This window comes from Camelina sativa, unplaced genomic scaffold (genome assembly GCF_000633955.1).
Source record: "Camelina sativa cultivar DH55 unplaced genomic scaffold, Cs unpScaffold00532, whole genome shotgun sequence".
Taxonomy (NCBI): domain Eukaryota; kingdom Viridiplantae; phylum Streptophyta; class Magnoliopsida; order Brassicales; family Brassicaceae; genus Camelina; species Camelina sativa.
In genome coordinates, this window is record NW_010921721.1 from 20,959 (window position 1) to 41,832 (window position 20,874).

The 20,874-nt window shown below is 35.9% G+C and overlaps 4 protein-coding genes and 1 long non-coding RNA gene across 12 annotated transcripts; all 5 read right to left on the bottom strand.

Moving 5' to 3' along the window:
- Positions 1 to 3,031: 3,031 nt before the first annotated feature.
- LOC104773379 lies at positions 3,032 to 5,551 on the bottom strand. 5 transcript variants are annotated; one of them, XR_002037169.1, is made up of 8 exons: positions 5,413 to 5,551; positions 5,196 to 5,308; positions 4,916 to 5,044; positions 4,723 to 4,834; positions 4,393 to 4,628; positions 4,149 to 4,296; positions 3,813 to 4,023; positions 3,032 to 3,409 (listed from the first exon to the last, which is right to left on the bottom strand). It is a non-coding gene; the product is annotated as an uncharacterized LOC104773379 (long non-coding RNA). The 5 variants fall into 5 exon arrangements; XR_002037170.1 differs by having other exon boundaries at positions 3,032 to 3,424; XR_002037168.1 differs by having other exon boundaries at positions 3,032 to 3,446.
- Positions 5,552 to 6,204: 653 nt separating this feature from the next.
- Positions 6,205 to 9,542, bottom strand: LOC104773380 (protein SIEVE ELEMENT OCCLUSION B-like). The gene is made up of 9 exons (XM_010497977.2): positions 9,216 to 9,542; positions 9,027 to 9,122; positions 8,464 to 8,906; positions 8,266 to 8,375; positions 8,042 to 8,184; positions 7,699 to 7,946; positions 7,336 to 7,597; positions 6,913 to 7,209; positions 6,205 to 6,790 (listed from the first exon to the last, which is right to left on the bottom strand). Exons 1-9 carry the CDS (start codon positions 9,465 to 9,467, stop codon positions 6,419 to 6,421), a joined length of 2,223 nt encoding a protein of 740 aa, XP_010496279.1. The 5' UTR covers positions 9,468 to 9,542; the 3' UTR covers positions 6,205 to 6,418.
- A 1,868-nt stretch (positions 9,543 to 11,410) lies between these two features.
- LOC104773381 (protein SIEVE ELEMENT OCCLUSION A) lies at positions 11,411 to 14,668 on the bottom strand. The gene is made up of 7 exons (XM_010497978.2): positions 14,063 to 14,668; positions 13,898 to 13,978; positions 13,356 to 13,825; positions 13,162 to 13,271; positions 12,931 to 13,073; positions 12,390 to 12,854; positions 11,411 to 12,288 (listed from the first exon to the last, which is right to left on the bottom strand). The coding sequence occupies exons 1-7, from the start codon at positions 14,612 to 14,614 to the stop codon at positions 11,626 to 11,628; spliced, it is 2,484 nt and encodes an 827-aa protein (XP_010496280.1). The 5' UTR covers positions 14,615 to 14,668; the 3' UTR covers positions 11,411 to 11,625.
- An 855-nt stretch (positions 14,669 to 15,523) lies between these two features.
- LOC104773382 lies at positions 15,524 to 16,701 on the bottom strand. Its single transcript, XM_010497979.1, has 2 exons — positions 16,054 to 16,701; positions 15,524 to 15,957 (listed from the first exon to the last, which is right to left on the bottom strand). The coding sequence occupies exons 1-2, from the start codon at positions 16,570 to 16,572 to the stop codon at positions 15,643 to 15,645; spliced, it is 834 nt and encodes a 277-aa protein (XP_010496281.1). The 5' UTR covers positions 16,573 to 16,701; the 3' UTR covers positions 15,524 to 15,642.
- A 314-nt stretch (positions 16,702 to 17,015) lies between these two features.
- LOC104773383 (E3 ubiquitin-protein ligase RGLG1) lies at positions 17,016 to 20,661 on the bottom strand. Of its 4 annotated transcripts, none has more exons than XM_019242642.1 (12): positions 20,416 to 20,661; positions 19,304 to 19,690; positions 19,076 to 19,127; positions 18,958 to 18,990; positions 18,730 to 18,870; positions 18,516 to 18,629; positions 18,309 to 18,406; positions 18,129 to 18,208; positions 17,927 to 18,032; positions 17,711 to 17,838; positions 17,476 to 17,617; positions 17,016 to 17,387 (listed from the first exon to the last, which is right to left on the bottom strand). In XM_019242642.1, exons 2-12 carry the CDS (start codon positions 19,619 to 19,621, stop codon positions 17,250 to 17,252), a joined length of 1,350 nt encoding a protein of 449 aa, XP_019098187.1. In that variant the 5' UTR covers positions 19,622 to 19,690; positions 20,416 to 20,661; the 3' UTR covers positions 17,016 to 17,249. The 4 variants fall into 4 exon arrangements, with proteins under 4 accessions (XP_019098187.1, XP_019098186.1, XP_010496283.1 ...); XM_019242641.1 differs by lacking the exon at positions 18,958 to 18,990 and adding an exon at positions 19,801 to 20,002 and having other exon boundaries at positions 19,043 to 19,127; positions 20,416 to 20,659; XM_010497981.2 differs by lacking the exon at positions 18,958 to 18,990 and having other exon boundaries at positions 19,043 to 19,127; positions 20,416 to 20,659.
- Positions 20,662 to 20,874: the final 213 nt, after the last annotated feature.

The window sequence follows — 20,874 nt, forward strand, 5'->3', positions numbered from 1 at the left end:
GTTAATTAACTGTCGCATAATAAATTCTTATCCAAATTAGTGAAAGCTTGACACTTGAATTTTTCTACCAGTATTTTTTTTTTATTTTGTACTTTTATCTAAAATTTCTTTCCCTTTTTTAAAAAAAATTGTTCAATATATTGATTTTCACTATTTGAATTACCTGTTTCAGTTTACATATACTATTTCTTGTCTCAATACCATAAATATACAGAAATTTTTCTCAAAATTTAATTATTATTTCTGTAAGTATATGTAGCAAATTAAATTAAACTAAATTAATTATTAGTTTTTGGCTAGGTAGTAACCCGTGCTACAGCACGGGACACAATATTCAAGTGTTGACTAAGAATTATATTAATCCAGGTTTGTAGCAAAGGTGCGTTATTTTCATATGATTATTTTTAAAATAAACCTAAATGTATTTACTTTGGAACAGGAAATACGTCCCGTCTTGTCCCATCTCCTCACATCCCAACTCATCCCCTCTTGTCTCATCTCATCCCGTCTCGTCTAATCCCGTCTCGTCCCGTATCAATCATAATTTTTCGTCTTATGTTCGTTCTTTTTTAAATTATTACTCGCTACACAATGTTTACTAAAAGAGATTGGGTAAAAAATAAAAATGGGATACCAGAGTTCTTCGTTGAATATTTTTTTTATTTAGTTAGTTGAAATTATCAAAAAAATTATAATTTTCAAAAACTATATATCTGTTTTCAAAAATACCAAAATTTTAAAATTGCCTGTTCCAAAATAATTAGTTACATGTCGCATCCATATCAAAATTAGTGAAAACTTAACATTTGAATTTATATACTTATATTTTTTAATTTCCTATTTTTATCTAAAATTTATGACACTTTTTTTAAAAAAATTGTTCAATATATTGGTTCTCATTATGTGAATTACCCGTTTCAGTTTACATATTATTTCTCGTCTTAATACCATAAATAGAATGGACCTTTTCTCAAAATTTAGTTATTATTTTTTAAAGTATATGCACTTAATTAGTAAATTAAATTACTTAAAAACACACTGGTAAAACATATATTCAGACAAATAATAAACCCTTTTAGGTTGTAAAATTTTAATTGTATAATATTAGAATTTTCCAAAAAAAATACTTGGCCACTCTTTTACGGTGTTTTGTCAATATTTTAGTGTATACGTAGAATATCGCTACTCATACCAAAAATAAACATGATCTTCATCTTCATCACGTGGAAAATATTAATTTTTTACAATCCATCCATAATAATCAAGCAAAGCCCGCTTTTGTTGAAAATGTTAAAGTAATTTTTTAATGGGGTGTTAAATCTCGTCCAGTCCAGTCCCATCTCATCCCGTCTCGATCCATCTCGTTAGAAATTTTATGTCCCATAAATGTTTTCTTTTAAATAATTACATAGTAGGTAACATAAATTGTAAAGTTTAATGTTTGTTTTTAAATGGTTGAACAGTATAATTTTAATCTTAATAAAAATTCTTTAATAAATTTGGTTTTATACTTTAATTGANATTTATACTTTAATTGACATATCTTATTAAAATTTTAACATTTATATATTAAAATAAAAGATTTATATAGTTATTTGTTTAAATAATTGTAAGTTCAGTTTTAACGTATAAAAGTGATAAAATAATTAACCCGTTCTACAACAGTTTTCTATTAATGTTTTTAAAAATAATAATATCATAGAGATAAAACTTATTGTTGTCATATCTACAACTGAATTTTTCTTATTTTTTATTTCATATAATTACGTGATATATAATGATATACATGTATAATTTTTAAACTAATCAAAACATTTCTCATAGTTTACTTAGGAGTGTTAAATCCAAATATCATATTTCAATTTAATTTTAGTTGGATTATTGCATGTATATAACCTAGACGTATCTATTTTAAAATTGGAAACATGTCTTGTCTCGTCCCGTATCTTCTCTTCTTGTCCCGTCCCGTCCTATCCCTTATTATCTTATTTTTTTGTATCCGGTAATATAATATGGTAATATACGGGTAAGAATTTTTGGTTGTAAATATAATTTAGAAAAATTTTGTTTCAATAAATTTATTAATTTTAAGTTGTAAAACTTATTGATCATGGATTTGCNGTAATTTCCTATTTTTATCTAAAATTTATGACACTTTTTAAAAAAAAAATTTCAATATATTGGTTCTCATTATGTGAATTACCCGTTTCAGTTTACATATTATTTCTCGTCTTAATACCATAAATAGAATGGACCTTTTCTCAAAATTTAGTTATTATTTTTTAAAGTATATGCACTTAATTAGTAAATTAAATTACTTATAAACACACTGGTAAAACATATATTCAGTCAAATAATAAACCCTTTTAGGTTGTAAAATTTTAATTGTATAATATTAGAATTTTCCAAAAAAAATACTTGGCCACTCTTTTACGGTGTTTTGTCAATATTTTAGTGTATACGTAGAATATCGCTACTCANGCGTAGAATACCGCTACTCATACCGAAAATAAACATGATCATCATCTTCATNTGACATCTGAAAAATTGATGATCTGAAAATATATTGTTAGAGAATCATAGTTTCAAATAAAAAAAAATTGTAAATTTTATTCCTGTACTGGTAATAAATCAATCCCAGTAAAAAAAAAGTAGCAAGTGTTATCCAAAACTTTTCTCATAAAAGAACAAAAGTTTACAAAACATATACTTTGTATCTGTAACATTAATGAGTCTCCAATGATTTTAACTGAAATCTTTTCTTTTTGTTTGTCCTAACTTTTCTTTCCTACAAAAAGTAAGTTGGAATAAAATAACTCTAAAGAATAGATTTCAAACATCTGTTGTAATCGCAGAGGATCTACTTAATGTAAAAAAAAAAACACTCCTTCACTGGGTCAATCGATAAAATGGCTTCTCTTCGTATGAAAAGCTTAGCAAGGTTCAATCAGCTTCACTGATTCATTGGGAGCCGCTAATTTTGCCAGATCAAAAAGGCTTGGTTTAACAAATTAATTCGAGTACAAAAACATTATAACAACATTAAACATATAGAATCACACTTCCAACAAAATATGGATCAAAATTCAATTTTGATAACTGGATCACACAAAAAATATAAAATCATTAATGATCTCCAAAATAATTTAACAGAGAGAATGAGACTTATAACATATAATGGAAAAAAACAAAAACGAAACTTGTCTTTTTGCTAGCAGCTTACAGCTCCACATATTCGACCATTGACATATTTCTTGTAAATTTCCCCAGTTCATAACCTGGAGAACCCTGCATTGTTGAAGTCTGCTAAGAAGATATAATGTAACAATTCTGTCGAGTTCCTCATTTAGTCATTTTGAAAAGCATTTATGGGACATAAAATTTCATCTGCAAACATGAATCATCAAGCCTGCAAAAAGAAAACCTGCATTTTCTCAAACCTGAACCTGCAACTTATAAAGCCAAATTAATTCACAAAAACCTACAATTTGTAACATAGACAAACAAAACCTGCAATCTATATTAACTTAGACAAACCAAACATGCAATAGCTTTTTCTTCTAAAACTGCAGAAAACAACAGAGCACACACACAACTATTTCAGTACTAACCAAGTTTTTAAGTTCATCACGACCAGACCCGTCTAGACAACACACAAAATGAATTTTAGTGTTGCTACTTAAATTTTTTAAAACTATGTCATTCTCGCCAAAATTCATTTTAGATGCTTGAAAGTTTTCTTCCCTAATCTCAATCACATCAAATAATCCTAATTCAACACGATCTGTAAATGAGATCAGAAAAATTCTTACCATGAGAAAGAGATTGCGGCGAGAAACAAACGATCTCCCATGCAGAATGAATGCAGCGATGTAGGAGATGGAATCAGATTAATCACTCATGCAGAATGAATAGCCAAAAAAGAAGTATTACCCAACCCTTTAGTTTTTTTCAACCATATATTTGGTTATAGATATGGCAAACAAATATCAACGGTGAAGAACACACACTTAACATGTCCTCCTGCAACATTATAAAGACAAAGATGATGTACTAATTGAGAATATTAAGATATTTCAGATAGCGTCGTGAGGCGCCAAATTGATCCAGCAAAGATATTTCATATTTCATATTGATTGTATACTGACCTTTCTGCACCAAGAACACTAACACACTGCAAGTTCCAGTAGGTGTTGACTCATCTTCATAATAGTGGACATGGAACTCCGACTATTGAGACCAAAGCGAAGATACAATAGTTTAGTGATTGAATTTTTTATCTGAGCTTTAGTAAATCTGTGGGGATGAAAAGATACAAATAGCCTTATAATCAAAGAGAAACAAAACAATTTGTAAATAAAATTGAAAGAGAATCAAGAGCAAATCACTCACATTAAAGATTGATTGTAAACTGACATTTCTCCACCAAAAACATAGACACCACAAGTTCCGGTAGGTGTTGACCCATCTTCATAATAGTGGACCTGTCCTTGTCCGAGACAATCTGATGAAACCGCAATAGCTGCAACTTCTCCACACTTTTCTTTAAAGAAAGGGAACAAAGTCGCACAAGCGATAATCTGTCCTTCCTTTTCCACAACCACAAATGAATCCAAAGCTCGCAGTAGCTAAACACAGAAAGAAACCAATTATTCCTTTAATCCTAACAACAAAGCAATAGACTTAGAACTTAAGGCTAAGGCTATGGGCTAAAAGGCAAACCTCTTCATCAATTCTGCGAACTAAAGCCCCTGATTCTTCCAGAGGTTTGATTGTTTTTCTAATTCCAGTAAGATCTTCCACTTTTGCCTCTCAGGTTCCTTCGTATACGTCACTGTGATAGTAAGGGCCAGGAAGCTTTTGTAAGAAAGATTAAAACTTTGAATCGTTTGCAATTGAAAACAGTTGTGTATACCTTGCCACCATAGTCCCCATTCCATCTCCAACAATAGCACTCCGCTTATAGTACCATCCAATAAGTGAACTCTTATAGTACGAATCAAATTATCAAACTTCGTTCTCCTAGATCGCCTTTGATGATTCCCTGTTTGAATACATCCAGATTTCACATACAAATAAAATGTTAAAGATCATATCATGAATCCAAAAGAAAAAAACATTTAAAACCATAGAACCCACCAGAACAGAATCTTACACAAATCGATTCAGATTAGAAAGAAAACAATCGAGCTTACTTGATCGGAGAGATGAATTGGACAGATTTCTGAGGTTAAGTCATTGGCGATTTATGAGATTTGAGTTTATCATCTCAAAATCAAGCTGATGACCAGAGAAGAATCCAAAACCACTACACATCAAGATTCAGAAACCAAATTCCAATTAAACTTGGTTTTAATCATCAAACATATACTTAAAATATAAACTTAATTAAAAGAGAAAAGAAACTAAAACCTTATCATAATGGAAATTCTTTTCCTTCTTCTCTTCCTCTGCATCTCTTCGAGTTCGTCGACAAAAAAGAAAAAAAAAAATTAAATCCATTTGGGAGAGACGGCGAGAGAGAGTGAAGAGGCGAAGGAAAAAACTCTTTTTAGGTTTAGTCTATGAACGATTGCGATTTATTCTCAAAAAAATATTGAACGGCTGAGATTAGAAAATGAAACCGGGTCAGATTACTGGGTAAAAAGGATCCGCGTGTTTATCCGAATGGAAAAACGATTAAATGACGATTTTAACCTTTTTTAAATGAATTAATTTGGTCATAACTCCAATAGCATACCCTTGTAATTTCTTACAAAACGAAGGTTTAGTCCATAAACTGTGTTTCAAAATAATAGTAGGGATTATTCGAAGATGGACCACACATGAAGACAGGATATGTATCAAAACAAGGAAAATAAAACATTACATCGACGACATAAGGGGCACATTGAAATGCTATAATTCGATTGACTCGAAAATGAGATATCAACAACTAACACAAACAAACATTTATTAGAAGATAACCCAATAAATGACAATTGATAAATCAGATAATGATAAGAACATAAGAACAGTAAGTAATTTATTAATAGTGAAACTTTAAAAAAAACTAAAAAATAATAAATTTAAAAGGATCGAGTAAACAATGTTGGTGTCCTCCTTCATGGGGGTCCATTAAATAAATAAAGTAATTATTTTTGAAGTGGTGGGTCAATGTTGTTTAGTCTCTCATCTTGGTTTTATTATGAAAAATATAGTATATAATTAAGAAAAGAAATTGTTTATTATTGAAAATGATTAGGAATAATAATACTTCAATCGGACATGTCCACACATAGACTACTGACCAATTCTCATACAAAGACAATGAAATTCAGAAATTATTACGAATAATTAAGTATTTTGATAATCCAAATTACTTATAAAAGGGGAAAAAAGAAGAAGCGGCCGGAAGAGGCTCATATGGCAGCAGCATTTAGAAGTTATAGTTCTCGTCTTCGTGGAACTTTTCATCGTGACAACAAGCGAAGCTCATGTACTTCTCCATCGGACGCTGACACTCAAAGCAATTCATCTTTTCCGGAATACGACCGCTCCGAGCAGTGATGTGGAAATCAAAGTGGCCACAAGGCTTTCCGGTTTCCCGGAGGATCTCATCGTGGTGGTGGTCGTACATTGCTTTGGTGTAGCCTTTGGTCGGAACATGGGTTTTCCAGGTCCGGTCGTAAACGGTCACAGTCCTTTCTATGGCACCGTGAACGATCATAATGATCTCAGGTCCTTTGCTGAGCAGTGCCCATCCTCCAAGCTTGTCGTAGCTCAGTATCTTCTTGATTCCTTGCATCACCTAAATTAGTTTCCCAAAAACGACATCGTTTTTATTTATGGAAACAAAAACCCTGATTAGTTTTTTCCCTTCATTGGCCAAATTAAACCCTAGTTGTAGATCTACTCTGTTTTTTCACTTACCTCGTCATGATCATCGGCTTTACCGAGTTGAATCTTGGAGTACAACATGCTCTCGAGCCTAGTCCAGAAGAACCACATCAAGGGTGGCTCGGCCCAGCTGTGGCTGAGATTTTCAGACCTGATTACTTCACTGATACGCCTTGTCTGTTCCCTGTGACTATGGTTTCGTTTTCCGACATAAGCCATCTCTAGCTTCACGTTGGAATCTTTAGCCGTTGCTTTGGCCGCCATAGTGAATCTCCTTATCCAGTCCAAGTCATCTCCTCCGTACAAGAAAATGTAATTATCCGGGTTTATCTGTATTAATCAATCATAGGTTGATCGTTAATGATTAGGTCAAAGTCTCATCAGCCTGCTCGCTCTGTTCCTATAATAATGTCAGGGGCAGGGGCTGGCTAATCATAAGAGAGAGTTTTGAATTACCCAGTTGAAAATGACAGAGTCGATGCCATCGATGATGAGGTTAAGCGAGAAAGTCTCTTTCCTCCAGAGCTCTTCCTCACGAGACCTAGTGAATGGGAAAGCTTCAGTTCCCCAAATCCAGATCATGTGAAGCGCATTGAGACTAGCCTCGTTGCCTTGTGGATCAATCACCACAAGTATCGGCTTGTTCATGAAATGCCACCTCCCTCTCACAAACTCCACCACATGTCTCTCTATCAGCTTCGGGCTATCCACTGTGTACCTGACACCATTATACACACACACACATAATAAAAAACATTTCAAATTTTCAAAATTGTTTACATTGTGTTGTTTTGAATGGTGTTAAGCAGCTAAGGATACCATGGCATATCTTGTCGGAGAGCCTCAAATTTCTTCTGTAGATTTGGAGATCTCTCATAGTCTTCAATAGGATCGACGATTGGGACCCAGACAACCTCGTAAGGCATATGACTCTTACCGTCGACTCCGACCAAGTTCCTCCTTGACTCTGTGTAGATTTGCTCAAAAATCGATAGCTCGTCTAGTAGTATGTTGAGATCAGAGATGAGCAGCAACACTGTCTTCCTCCTCAACACATCCAAGTGAACCTGCAACATTCATATTTATAGATCAGAGATTATATACTCAACTTAGCATTTTACATTGATGAACTTTGTAATATATATATATCCAACACAGAAACCTTTCTCTTGGTCATCCCATCTTGCAATGGAGAGATGTCGGATTTGGGATGAATCAAGGCCGTCAGAATCTTCATGTTATCAATGTGAGTGGTGTCAAATAGGGAATGCAACACCTTTAAGGACTCTGCGCTCCTCTGCTTCTCTGCAAGATGCAGTATTTGTCAGTAAAGAAACAGAGAGATGAATTAATAGCTCCTAAATTAAATGGGACGCGGAACAAAACCTATGTGACGATAACAAAGCCTCAAGGTCTCAGCGAGATGGTCATGAATGTTCTTTAGCTTGTTAGCTAACATGGATGTTTCCCATAAATCCATTTGAGTGTTCATCATCCTGATATTTATAAATTAATCGTTAGCGTTGGCGGTTGATCATAAACACGACAAAAAGATCGATAAAACAAAGTTAGATATCGTCGTACTCGTGCCCCATGGCAGTGATCATGTTGATCTGAGAAATGCAAGCCACTACGCTTCTTATGGTCCAGTAGACCGCAATTGGGATTGTAGAGAGGATTTTCGACAGCTGAGGAACGTCTGGTGTAATGTACCGATCAGGTAACTCGCTAAGTTCCACTACACATGCCGTGACGCTCTTCATCTCTCGGATGAGATCATTGAGACCTTGGGACACAGACTCGAGGGTCACTCTGTTCTGCACAGGGACGAGTTTGAGCATAGCTAGGGACTTAGCAAGCTGGTTCTTTGAGTAGAACTGGACCAGAAGCCAGAACTCTCCGTAGTTCAACGCAAACGCGGCTAGAGTCAGGACGAGCTTGCCGTCCCAGTGGAAGCTTGAGAGGTGCTCGAACACTGACATTGTTATCTCGTGCGCGTCTGATCCCGTCAAAGATTTGTAGGCTATCTGAAAAAGGATAAAGAGAACAACATAAACATTGTGTTGCTTGCGTTTCAAGTTAGGTTGGAAAATAGGTTGCTGATCTTTAGAGAGTGCGAAAGCAAAAGAAAAGAAAAGTGGCTATACCTCGCAGGCTACGCGATCAATAGCATAGGAGACACTATCTAGAACGCTCATCATGCTTGACTGCATCAGTTTATCCTCAGTGGGCAACGGAAGCATCTGCTAAATCAAAGCGAGTACGTATAAAGGGAACAAGATCATAGCGTACAAGTTAAGAAGGAAATATTGAATATGTGGAGTAAGAATACTAACGGAGGCGTTGGTGTCTTGAGAGTCAAGGGTGGCACGGTCGAGAATATCCTCAACGAGAGAGAGAAGGCCACGCACTTGGACTTCGCGAGCATCTGGGGAGTGGGTTTGTTGGATCAGTTTCAGCATCATGTTTTCGTCCGATGACATCGCCAGTCCAGTCGCCGGCATCATGTCCGTGGAAGTATTTTTACCGGTTGAACTGTTGTGACCCGCCAGCTGCTGAGCGTGCTGGGACTTGATAAGCGACTCCATTCTTTGGTCGGTTGCTGGTGAAAGAGTTGAAAAGAAGAGGCAGTTTTTATTGGTTTGTCTTGTTGTGCTATGCGTGAGGTTAGCCTTAAATAATCGTTTAATTTGTTCCTCCTTGAGTTAAGGGTGGAAATTGAGAATCAACTTCTTTGCTTCTGGAACAATTTAAATAAAAATGTACAAGATTCTTATATAAATCTTGTTTCTTTTTTTTTGCTTTTCTTTTTATTTGGCTTATTATAGAAGAATGATTTTATTGAGAATATGAGATATAGTTCCCTTTCACGTGAATGTCGTTAGTACGATTAAGTATAAGCCTCAAACTGTGTGAACTGTGAAGTATAGGCCTACTTTTACAGGAATATAGTAACTTAAAAACTAGGATAAACCAAATCATAATATGTATAGATGGTTTAATTACATTTTATATTATCTGCTTTCTTAGAAAAAGGTCACAGAAATGTTTAGAGTAAATTACTCATTGACTTCGAATTCATACAAAAACTAGACGTGGATCAAAAATCAAATTATACTGTTTTAATATTACTCCATCTCATAGAGACCTTAACTACTAGTTTAATCAAAGCCTCTAAAATATCTATTGTGTTGAAGTATACGGCTTCAAATCCAATCTTCCAGCTCTGTACACCTTACACATCTTGATATATGTGATGATATCAATAATCTCATGGTATGTGTGATTATATCAAATTTCAGACATGATGTACGTACTTATCAGTATGTGAATTTAATATTTGTGGATTATAACTTTATGTTATATCTTAACCAACCCATTGATGATCACTTGGAAAACGATTTAGTTCTTGCATTTCTTTTATGTTACTAATTAAAGGACATACCAAAAAAAAAAAAAAAAAANCTACTTTGCTTATATTCCTATGTTACTTCACCTCATACCATAGAATTTATGGCTTCTGTCACCTCATACTTTGCTATCTCATTCCTCTGTCATCAAGAGTGAAGTGAACAAAAGGGTGTGAGGTTAAAGATTCTGTGCTCTCTTTTGGGTAAAACTATGGAAATGTTCTTATGCACAATGATATTATCTAGGATTATGCTAAAAAAAGCAAAACTAGAGTAACCAAGGATATATGTATCTAACCCAATCATTTTTTCTAAAACTAACTTTGTTATGCTTTGGAGTTTATTCTGCGCATGACTTTTGTTTTTCGTTAGTTTTAGCATATAACTTTTCTACTTTGGATTAAATTTGTTGTTTCCATATGAAACAAATTATATACATTCAGAAAGAAAAAAAATTATGACATCAGAAAATATACATATACTATACTATAAGAACTTCTTTTAAATCAAATCCAATGTATGCAATATTCGAAAAGTACTGATGTTTTGGAAGATTTTATATTAACCAATAATTGCTAGAAGTTGGTGATTTATCGTTTAATTAAGTTGAAACCGCCTTCCATATTGTAATTTGTTCTTACTTCTTGGCAAATGTGTAATGTAGAGCAATCAGTCTCATGGTTTTTTTGTTTTTTTTCTTAATTTTTAACAATGTAGCTAACGGCCTTTATCTTTCTCTTGGATGTATAGTGCCTACGTAACTCATATTTATTGAAGATTTATATAATGTCAGAAAAAGAAATATAAAATTGTAATATTTCGGAGTTCTTGTAATGTAAACGGATAATGTACAAAAGTCAAGTGATGTCTGAATTTATTTAGGCTCAAAAGACTGTTCATCTTTCTTTCGGTTGATCCTCTTTAGTTTGCGTATTTCGTATCAAAATTCATAAAGCTTAAGGTTTACATTCTATTAATCAATTTCGTAAAGACTAAACTTTAGTGTCCGTCCCATTAGAAAGTTGATTACTAAGTAGGAAAACTCGATTTCTTATTGTAGTTTACAAGTGTTCTAAGAATCAAGGAATCGACAAAGAAGCATGACTCAACCCAGTTAATTGTTCTAGAAGCTTCCCATAACTTTATTATATTTGAAATCTCAAAACACACAAATTTTATTACAAAGACTCTGGTATAGTAGAGAGCAGAAGCAGCAGCACAACAACAATATCAAGAATATAGAGAAACACAACAAGTGGAAAATTAAAGAAAAGACACAAACTTTAGTTTATTGGAACAAGTTGATGGCTTCCAAATCAACTAATATTCTGGGATCTCACTCAAGGCAGCATTGGTACAAGTAATACTTTTCCATGGTCCTACGGCACTCGGTGCACTCGACCTCATTGGGTATAATTCCAGCAGTCTCAGGAAGCATGAACCTTGTACAGTGATGTGGTGGGAGACGCATTAAGAGATGATCATTGAGTGCTGGTAAAAAACCCTTTGTGGGAATGTTGACTTCCCATTCGTCGTACTCAGCCAAACCCCTGGAAAACAAGTTCCCTTTGGCTCGAACCATCAAGTCTGAAGCTTTACTCACCAGTCCCCATCCATCTCCTTCTCCTCCATAACCTAACATTGCAACGACTTCTTGCAGAACGAGGTCCTTTTCCTCTTCTTTCAATCCATCTTTAAACCCTTCTCTCCCCTTGGTACCACGGGCTTTCAGCATCCTTTGCTTCGATTCCCACATGCTCTCGATCCTAGTCCAGAAAAACCAGATCTGGAACAAGTCCGGCAACGTATGACTAAGGTTTTCATCCCTGATTGTGTTGATGATAGGCTGGATTCCATTCTTAGGGTTTCTTTTCCCTACATAAACCATCTCGAGTTGAATGTTTGCGGCCCTTGCTACATTACGCCAGAGACTCGTGAAATTTTTGATCCATTGCAGATCTTCTCCTCCGTAGAGACATATGTATTTTCCATCAACAAGCTGAGATAAAATCATCACAAGAAAAAAAAAACATTTGATATTTCAGGTTACGTGTAAAACAAGAAACCTAAAATCTTATAGGTGTCATCAATCAAGAAAACCTGGTTTAAGGAATGAGGATCAGTGCCATCAATCAAGAACTCAAGACTCCACTCCTGTTCGCTCCATAGATCACGTTCCCTTGCGGTCGTGAAAGGGTGCGCAAAGGGTTGCCAGATCCAGACCATAGGAAAAGCGTTGGTGGACATAACTTGACCTTTGGGATCAAGTGCAACGAGTATAGGCCTGTTCTTGAACCCCCACCATTCCCTCACAAACCTCATCGCGGCTCGTCTTAATTTCCGAGGCTCTCCAAGAACGTACCACCTCATGTTCATATGAAGTGCCTCAAACTTGGCATCGTCAGCTTCTGTCCAGAAATCTTGAACCGGAACCCACAGAATCTCGAATGATTGCTGCCATGCTTCTGTGTAGAGCGATTCCAGGATGTAGAGCTCTTTTTCGATATTCTCAAGGTCTGATACCAGAAGCAGCACGTGCTTTTGGGTGAGCACGTTGATCCCGACCTGGTTAATGTTCAAAACAGATGAGACACTGACAAGAGACTTAAACAGAGGCAGAGAGATTTAAGGAGATTTTTACGCGTCTCTTTGAAGCACCAGCTCCGTGGTAAAGAAAATCAATGGGTCTGAGAAGACGAAGCAGAGGAGGAATAACGTCGACGTGAATGATAGTAGTGAACGTCTGAATGAGTTCTTGATACTCCTCTTCGATTATACCTTCCTCTGTAACAGAGCAAAAACAGAGCTTGAGAACAGAGTCACAGAGAAACAGAGAGAGAGAGAGAGATAGCTTAAAACGTAGAAATCTCACCGATGGTTGATTTACTCTTCTTGAGTTGTTCTAACAAGTAAGCATTGATCTTCCTAAGCCTTTCGCTGTTCTCATGTATCTCCGAAACTTCCATAAAAGACATGATTTGACTGAAAACCCATATGAGAAGCTGTTAAAAGGTTTTTACAAGAAGATGAAGAAAGACTAGAAAAATGGGAAAAAAACAAACTTACTCCTGCTTGAAACCGCTGACACCACTGATGTGAGAAGCACATATCAAAACGCAGCGAACAATCCAATAAACCGCAGTGGGGACATGGTCGGTAAACGCTGCTGTGATGTGGTTTGGTGGGAGTTGATAGATATGGATGATAGTAGTGGTGAGATCAACCATGTCTTGCATCAGAGTTCGGGTCTTTTCGAGACGCTGGTGCAGAGCGTTCTGCCTAGAGAAGATGCTAGGGAGCTGTTTGATAAGAGCTAGAGACTTAGTGAGCTGGTTTGTCGCGTGTGTCTCTGCGAGGAGTAGGAAAACACCGTATTTCACGGCCAATGCAGCTAGGACAAGGACTAGCTTAGCATCCCAACGGTATTTAGAGACCAGGGACAGAACAGAGAACGTTGTCGTATTGCGACTATCTAAATGAAGCCCTGATGTCATCATTCCGTGAGATTCACCGCCATGGAGACACTTGCAGTCGATCTGTGGCAGAGACATTGATCCTTAGAAACTGAGTCAAAAGGTTGAAACAAGAAAGCTTCATATATACTGTACCTCGCAAGCGATTTGGTCGATGAGATCCGCGAAAGTTTCAAAGGAGGTATGATCAGCGTAGTCCTTGAATACTAGTGGCGGCTGCAGAAGTTTGAGTTTAATCAGAGCTTGTAAAAATTAATATTCTGAAACGACGGCGATTAATTGTTGCACAAGTAACTTCACCTTAGGAGCAGAGGCGTCAATGGATGGGACATGAGACTTGAAGATGTCATCAACAACGGCGAGAAGTGATATGACATCAAAGAAGAACATGTCTGGAGTATGAGTTGTCAAGACTCTATCAGCCATGACTCGGTCATCAGAAAGTGAAAACATGGGTCTGCCATTTTTATGGAAAGCTTGTTTCTTTCCCGGTCCAAATCTTCCACCGAGCGAATTGTGACCCAGTGATCTCGGAACTAAAGAATGTCTACTATTAGCATCAACGAGATCCTCAGATGGGTGAGGATGATGTGCTGCAGTCTTAGGGACATGGGAACCGAGCTTCTCAGTCTCATGATCCATCACCTTATTGTGTTCCGCAGGAGCAGCAACATGGTGATCATTTGTTTGATCACCAAAGGGTTTTTCTTCGTGAGTTCTGGGGACTACAGGACGCCTCTCATCAGAGTTCTCAGCCAGCTTCTGCTCGGTAGATCTTGGGATAAGAGAAACCCTTTTGAGAGGGTCGGCCGTTGGGAGGGCTTTCGGGTTCAGTTGAAAGCGTTGAGCCATATTGGCAAGAAGGTGAGAAATATATGGGTTGAATATGTGAAGGATCTGATTTTATGTGTTGTGGTAAATGATTATGTGTGTATATATATATAGGTGCAAAAGGTTTTTAAAAAGAAAAAAAAAGTAGCAACTTTGAATCAACTTCTTTGCTTCCCCTTTGGTTCAATATATATTTGTTTTTTGTGTCTTTTACACTTCGATAGACGATTTGTCCCTAATCGATATCTCATCATTTTCATTATTTTGATAATACAAGACTTTCAGGTCTTCGATTATAATTTTTGTAAACAAGAAATCAGCTGTTGGTAGTAAATTACTAAATTTGGTATATAAAACATCTCTGACGTAATGTGTATATGCAAAGTCTCCCTTTTTTATTAATAATGAAAACTTTTAATATATTTTAAAAGTATCTAAATTTATTTTTGATAACCAATATCGAAAATTTTATTATGCAACTTATAACATTATTAAATTGTTCATAGTACATGATTAGATTTTGTTTTAAAATAAGAAGACTTCCTTTTAGTGCTGTAAATTATATACAGGAAAAGATTTAAATCGTAATTAGCAACTCGTGAGTCGTGATACTCGTTGAAAAAGAGACAAGGCTACCTTGCTTGGATATTGTCTATTATTGTTCATCATTTTACGAACAAAGCGAATCACACACACACACATAAACATGTTGTTGTTAATCAAACCTATATATTATCACGCATCTTTCACAGTGTGTAATCTTTATTTCAGTTACTTCTCTCTTTTGTATTACAGGTTTTTCCAATTTGATTGTATGCTTAAAATTAATCTGTAGTTTCACTATTTTAAAATTTGTATTGTAAGTTTCTCCAGCTGGACTTGATACTAGTTCAAAGCATATCTAGTTTATGAAACTTCTCATCCAATTTATACCCACTTATTATACACTTTTTTTTCATTGATAATAATGTTAGGAAAAAACGAAACATAAATACATGATAGTACTGTGTACCTTTTTTTTACTCTATGAAAAAAGGAGTTATTATATTTTACTCATACAGTGGTTTGAAATTCCTATAAGCAATGACAGCATTAAAAGGGTTGGGACTAGAAGCTAAACCAATAAAACCCATAAGCCGAGTCAAAACCGACATCTGAGCTGATCCAGGAGTTTGTTGCTGCCTGATGATCTCTGGCTGAGTGAACCCTTCAATAGACTGAAAATATTGAACCACCAATTGGACCCGACTGTATTCGGTTCCATCTCGCCAAACCCTAATAGCTTTCTCATAAAACATCCGGTTGCTAAAACTCACTATCAACACACCTCCCGGTTTCAACACTCTATACACTTGTGCAAACACCTGCATGCGGATGCGGATTTAAAAATAACCAAAAAATAAAAAAAGATCACTTACGAACCGAAATTGGTTTTTGGTTAACGGTAACCGGTAACGTACCTTTTCGGGTTGTTGGAGATATTGAACACCGACAGAACACAAAACAGCGTCGAAATACTTGTCTTCGAACTCGAATATCTGATCTTCGTTAAGATCCTTGAGGAAGAAGTAATCGAGTCTAGGGTTTCTTGCAAGCTCCTGCGCGTTAAGACCATGCCCCACAACTTTCTCGTACTTGACTTCTTCTGGAAGATGGCTGACCCATGAGCTCATCAAGTCCAGTACAATCGAACCGGGTCTCAACCTGTTTCTGTATAGTTCGGTTAAGGAGGATATGAACCCGTCGTCCACGTGGTTCACGAACCGTGGGTACGAATAGAATTCACGGTCAGGATCGGCGTTAAGTTTGGTCCGACCTTCGTTGTTGAGTACTAACCTTTGGATCTTACCGGCCGAGGATGATGGTCGAGGATCGGTTTCATCGGTTTGGTTCGACATGTTACTGATTCTTCTTGGTCGAACGATTCTGGATTTCGATCGAATTGGAGATTGCTGGAGGTTGATTCGTAGAGAATCCATTAAAAAAAACAAAAGATTCTCAAATTAAAAGAATAAAATAAACTTTTGCTTTATCAAACTTCGCCGAAGATAAGAATCATTAATAGAAAAAGTGACAACTTCAAAAAAAAAAAGTTGGTTTAAAATCGAATGGATAATTGATGAGTGGTGACTATTTTCTGCTTATTCCCTTCAATTTATTTGTAAAATTTGCTTCTGAGCCCAATTTGATGGTAATGGGCTTTTATTGGGCATTTTTTCTATCCATTTTGTGTCTGTAGAGAAAAACAAGCGTCATCTCAGGAATTGGATAGGCTCTTTACAACACTAATGCTCAGATTATCCTTCCAAGGATGGGCGTCCATCAATCCAATGAACACATCTCTTGACGTAGAGGCTATTATTAGCCTTAAGATCAGCGATACTTGATTCATCATCATGGTATTAATTGGTTCAGTCGAATATTGAAATTTTCAAGAATGCCCACATAGAGATAGATAGATTATAGATACATAATTCTTACAATCGAATCAAAGTAACTTAAAAGAAAGTCAAAAGAAATTTTAAGAACAAAACAAAGTTTTGGGAATTTAATCAAAGAACAAAAGAACACTTTTTCAATTCTTTTTACAGAAAGATCTCAAGTCTCTGGGAGAGAAATGGGTCTGGACTGTCTATGGTATAATGGTGTCTTGTTGTTAGTAGAGCTTAATTCTGGTCTGGATCGGCGCACGACAAATCGGACACACTTTAAGATCTGGTCCGCATTCACAACAAGTCTGATGCCCACAACCAAACGCCATGTTTTTCGGGTTGCTCAGACATATCGGACATAGCTGTTCAAACGGCAAATCAACCAACAAACTGTAAGTTCCAAACACTTTTTTAACATTCCAAACAGATTTCAAGTTTCTACTAATTTACCTGGCTATCGTCTGCACCAGTGTTAATTGGATAAGTAGGTACACTCGGTTCAAAACTCGCTATCCGGGAATTGTAGAATGATGATCCACTCTGCACCGGTGGCGGAAGTGGGATTCTCTCTGGGATACTCCCATTTCTTGCCCTGCAAAAAAAAAAAAATGTAAGGGCCAAGAGATACTTGACAGTTTTTGATATGCAGCTAAACCTAAGTTAGAGTTTTAATTTAAGTCCTTACCCTAAAAGGTTAAGCTCTATGGTAGCTTTGTACTGTGGAGGTATCTCCATGAGAGCAGAGAGCGCAAATTCTGTCTCCTTCCGAGACTGCTCTTTGTTCTTTGACATGATCTCTGTGAAGTTCACAAACTAGAAACAGAGCAACATCTCAGAAAAAATGTTTCAAAACTGAAACAAACTTTAGTGTCGTGACTCATGATATGAAAAAGAAGCTTACTTGAAAGTTATCAAAGGCTCGGGCAGGTATGTTGTCATCAAATTCCTGCATCATGTCCCATGGTCCGTCCCCGACCCCGACTAAGACTATTGACAAAGGAAGCGTACTGTAATAGAGAAGGTGAAACTGATCACATAACAACACAAAGAAAAGAACTTTACTAATGGAAGAAACACAGTCAAAAGATTTAAATTATTCGCACCTTGCTTTCACAATTGCGTCAACTGTCTTCTGTTCTTGCGGACTTAGCTTCCCGTGTTCAGTATCGACACTTCTTGTAACCTGAAACGACAAATTGAGTCTCCGATATGATATCCCTAGACACAGAATAAGAAGATCATACCACAACACTTTTACGCATTTGAAAATATTAACCAAGTACCTGGCCATCAGCTATAATCACCAACACATGATATTGGCCACTACTTTGCTCAACCACTGTCATTGCCATTTCAATGATCGGGGCAAAAGAGGTTGGTCCTGTGAAACACAACATTCCATGTTAAAAAAAAAAAAGAAGAAGCACGATTTAAGTACTTCACAAGGAGATAGATAATGTTAGATGCAGGGCAAAGGAGGATAATAAAACCTGCGAGCTTAAGCTGAGGCACGATTTCTCTATACCGAGCCAATACTTCCTCAAATCCATTACAGAATCTACCCTCTGGATAGAAACTAAAGACGTCTTGATCATGAGTTGATGCTGCAAAGAGATGAAAGCAAATCTTGATTAGCTCTGATTGATATAACATTATTCTGAGAGAATCGAGAGACGCAATAAAAAAAAGAACAAGAGAGGTTACCGTCTCCAAAACCATAACAAGGAATTAAGTTATCCTCGTCAAAGGCGGCTAAGGTTCTGCCAACGATAGTGATGGCTTGTTCGTATGGATTGGGGGTATTGCTTAAGTGATGCAAGTTTTTCTTATTGAAAGATTTAGCCCCTGCAAGAAAATTACCAATTAGCTAGTAGTTTTTCTCATAGTCATAGGGGAACTTTTGACCTTTAAAATGAAGATATTGTAACAGACCTGTCCATTCATTGCTCTTGGTAAAATCAATACCAACGATTAGATTANTAGGGGACCTATAAAAATGAAGATATTGTAAACAAACCTGTCCATTCATTGCTCTTGGTAAAATCAATACCAACGATTAGATTAGAAGATTCAAGACCTGCACGCCCTAGAGCCTCAGACACCTATATTAAACAATTCAGAGATTTCAGTCTCACACACACACAATTCAGATTTCAGTCTCACATAAACACACACTATTATTTATTTTTATTTTTGTTTTGAGGGATATATACGTATAAAATCAAACAACAACAACAACAAGTAGTAATAAGCTCTAGTGAATTTGTATAAAACTGACCTGAGCTAAAGAAGAGTAATTATCGGATATTTTGGAATACCTCCGATCAAATTTCTTCCTGTCAGCACTCTGCGGAGGAGGAGGAGGATTATTATAAGGCTGTGATGGATACCCCTCTTGACTATATGTATAAGGCTGCTGAAAATGATGGCCAAAACTGGGAGCAGGGGCAGGAGAAGGAGCAGGAGCGGGAGAATTATAAGTGGGTGGAGGAGGATAGTTGTAGCTACCAGCGCCAGATTGAGTGTAACTTTGATGAGCAGCCCATGATGATGAAGATGGTGATGGTGACTCTTCTTTCGAATTCCCTCCTCCCATCAAACACTTTTGCTTTTCTTTTTTTTTGGTTTTCAAATAAATAAACAAGGATCAAAGACGACCTCTTACCTGCAACATGTATAATAAAAAAACAAGATTCGGATGTTAGAATCAAACTTATCCTCTTGGGGACAAAAGAAACAACAAGAGAAACAGAATGGATGCAACATGCAAAATACCTATCGCTGGCTATAGAAGAAAAAAATTGAAACTTTCTTGTGGTTTCCTTAAAGAAAAAGCTTAAGGGGAGGGAGGGCAGAGGGCAATTATAAAGGGCTGAATATTCACGATACTAATGAAAGGCGGCGGCTCTGAGTTTTGAAGTCTTAAATTCTTAAGAAGAAGGAGAAGAAGAAGAGGAGGAAGATTCAATCACGTTACCTACATCACCGACTTGAGGCCGTTACGTTGTGTAATTTATAAAAGAGTAATATAGATTTTGTTTTTTCCTATTTTTTCTGAAACTATTAGATAAGAACAAACCAACAACAACAACTGTAGATTTTTTTCCCATTAGAAAAAGAACAAGATTGATGAGAACTTACCTTTTAGGGTGGTGGTGGGTTTTAAACAAAAAGTAAAGAAGACCCAACAAAACAAAATCTGAGGCGTTTTAATTACTAGTAGATTTTTTTCTATTCGGAACATAATTAAATCAAATAATGCCCAAATAATCAAAACACACAAAGAACAAAAAGTGTAGACTTGGATTCATTCATTCACCCAGCCACCCAAAAGAGAGACTTTTACTATCTTCTACTCTAAAGATTATTAGAGAACTTAGAAAAACAAACCTTAATTATGTGAGAGAGAGAGAGAGACAAGTCGAAGACGAAGAGCAATCCGACTGTTTTGAGGAGAAGATGAAAGTGATTCTTCTTCCTTTGTTGGGGTTGTCAGAAAAAAGGAAGGAGGGATCTTCGATTGCAGATTCAACAATCCCAGATTTTGCCTTAATTCTTTCTTTTTCTTTTTGTTTCTTCGTTCAGAAAGTAGCAATCTGACCTTCTCTTTTTTTTTTTTTTTTATAAGTTTTATATTAATGTTTTCACTTTCACCGTTTCAATCATGAAATCAACCCAGAAGAAAAAAGTGATGAGTTGGATTTGTTTTTGTTATTATAGACCTAATCATTAAATCCAAATCACACCTTATCATAAATAATAAAATAAATAAATTAAAAAAGAAAAAAAAAAAAAAAAAAAAAAAAAAAAAAAAAAAAAAAAAAAAAAAAAAAAAAAAAAAAAAAAAAA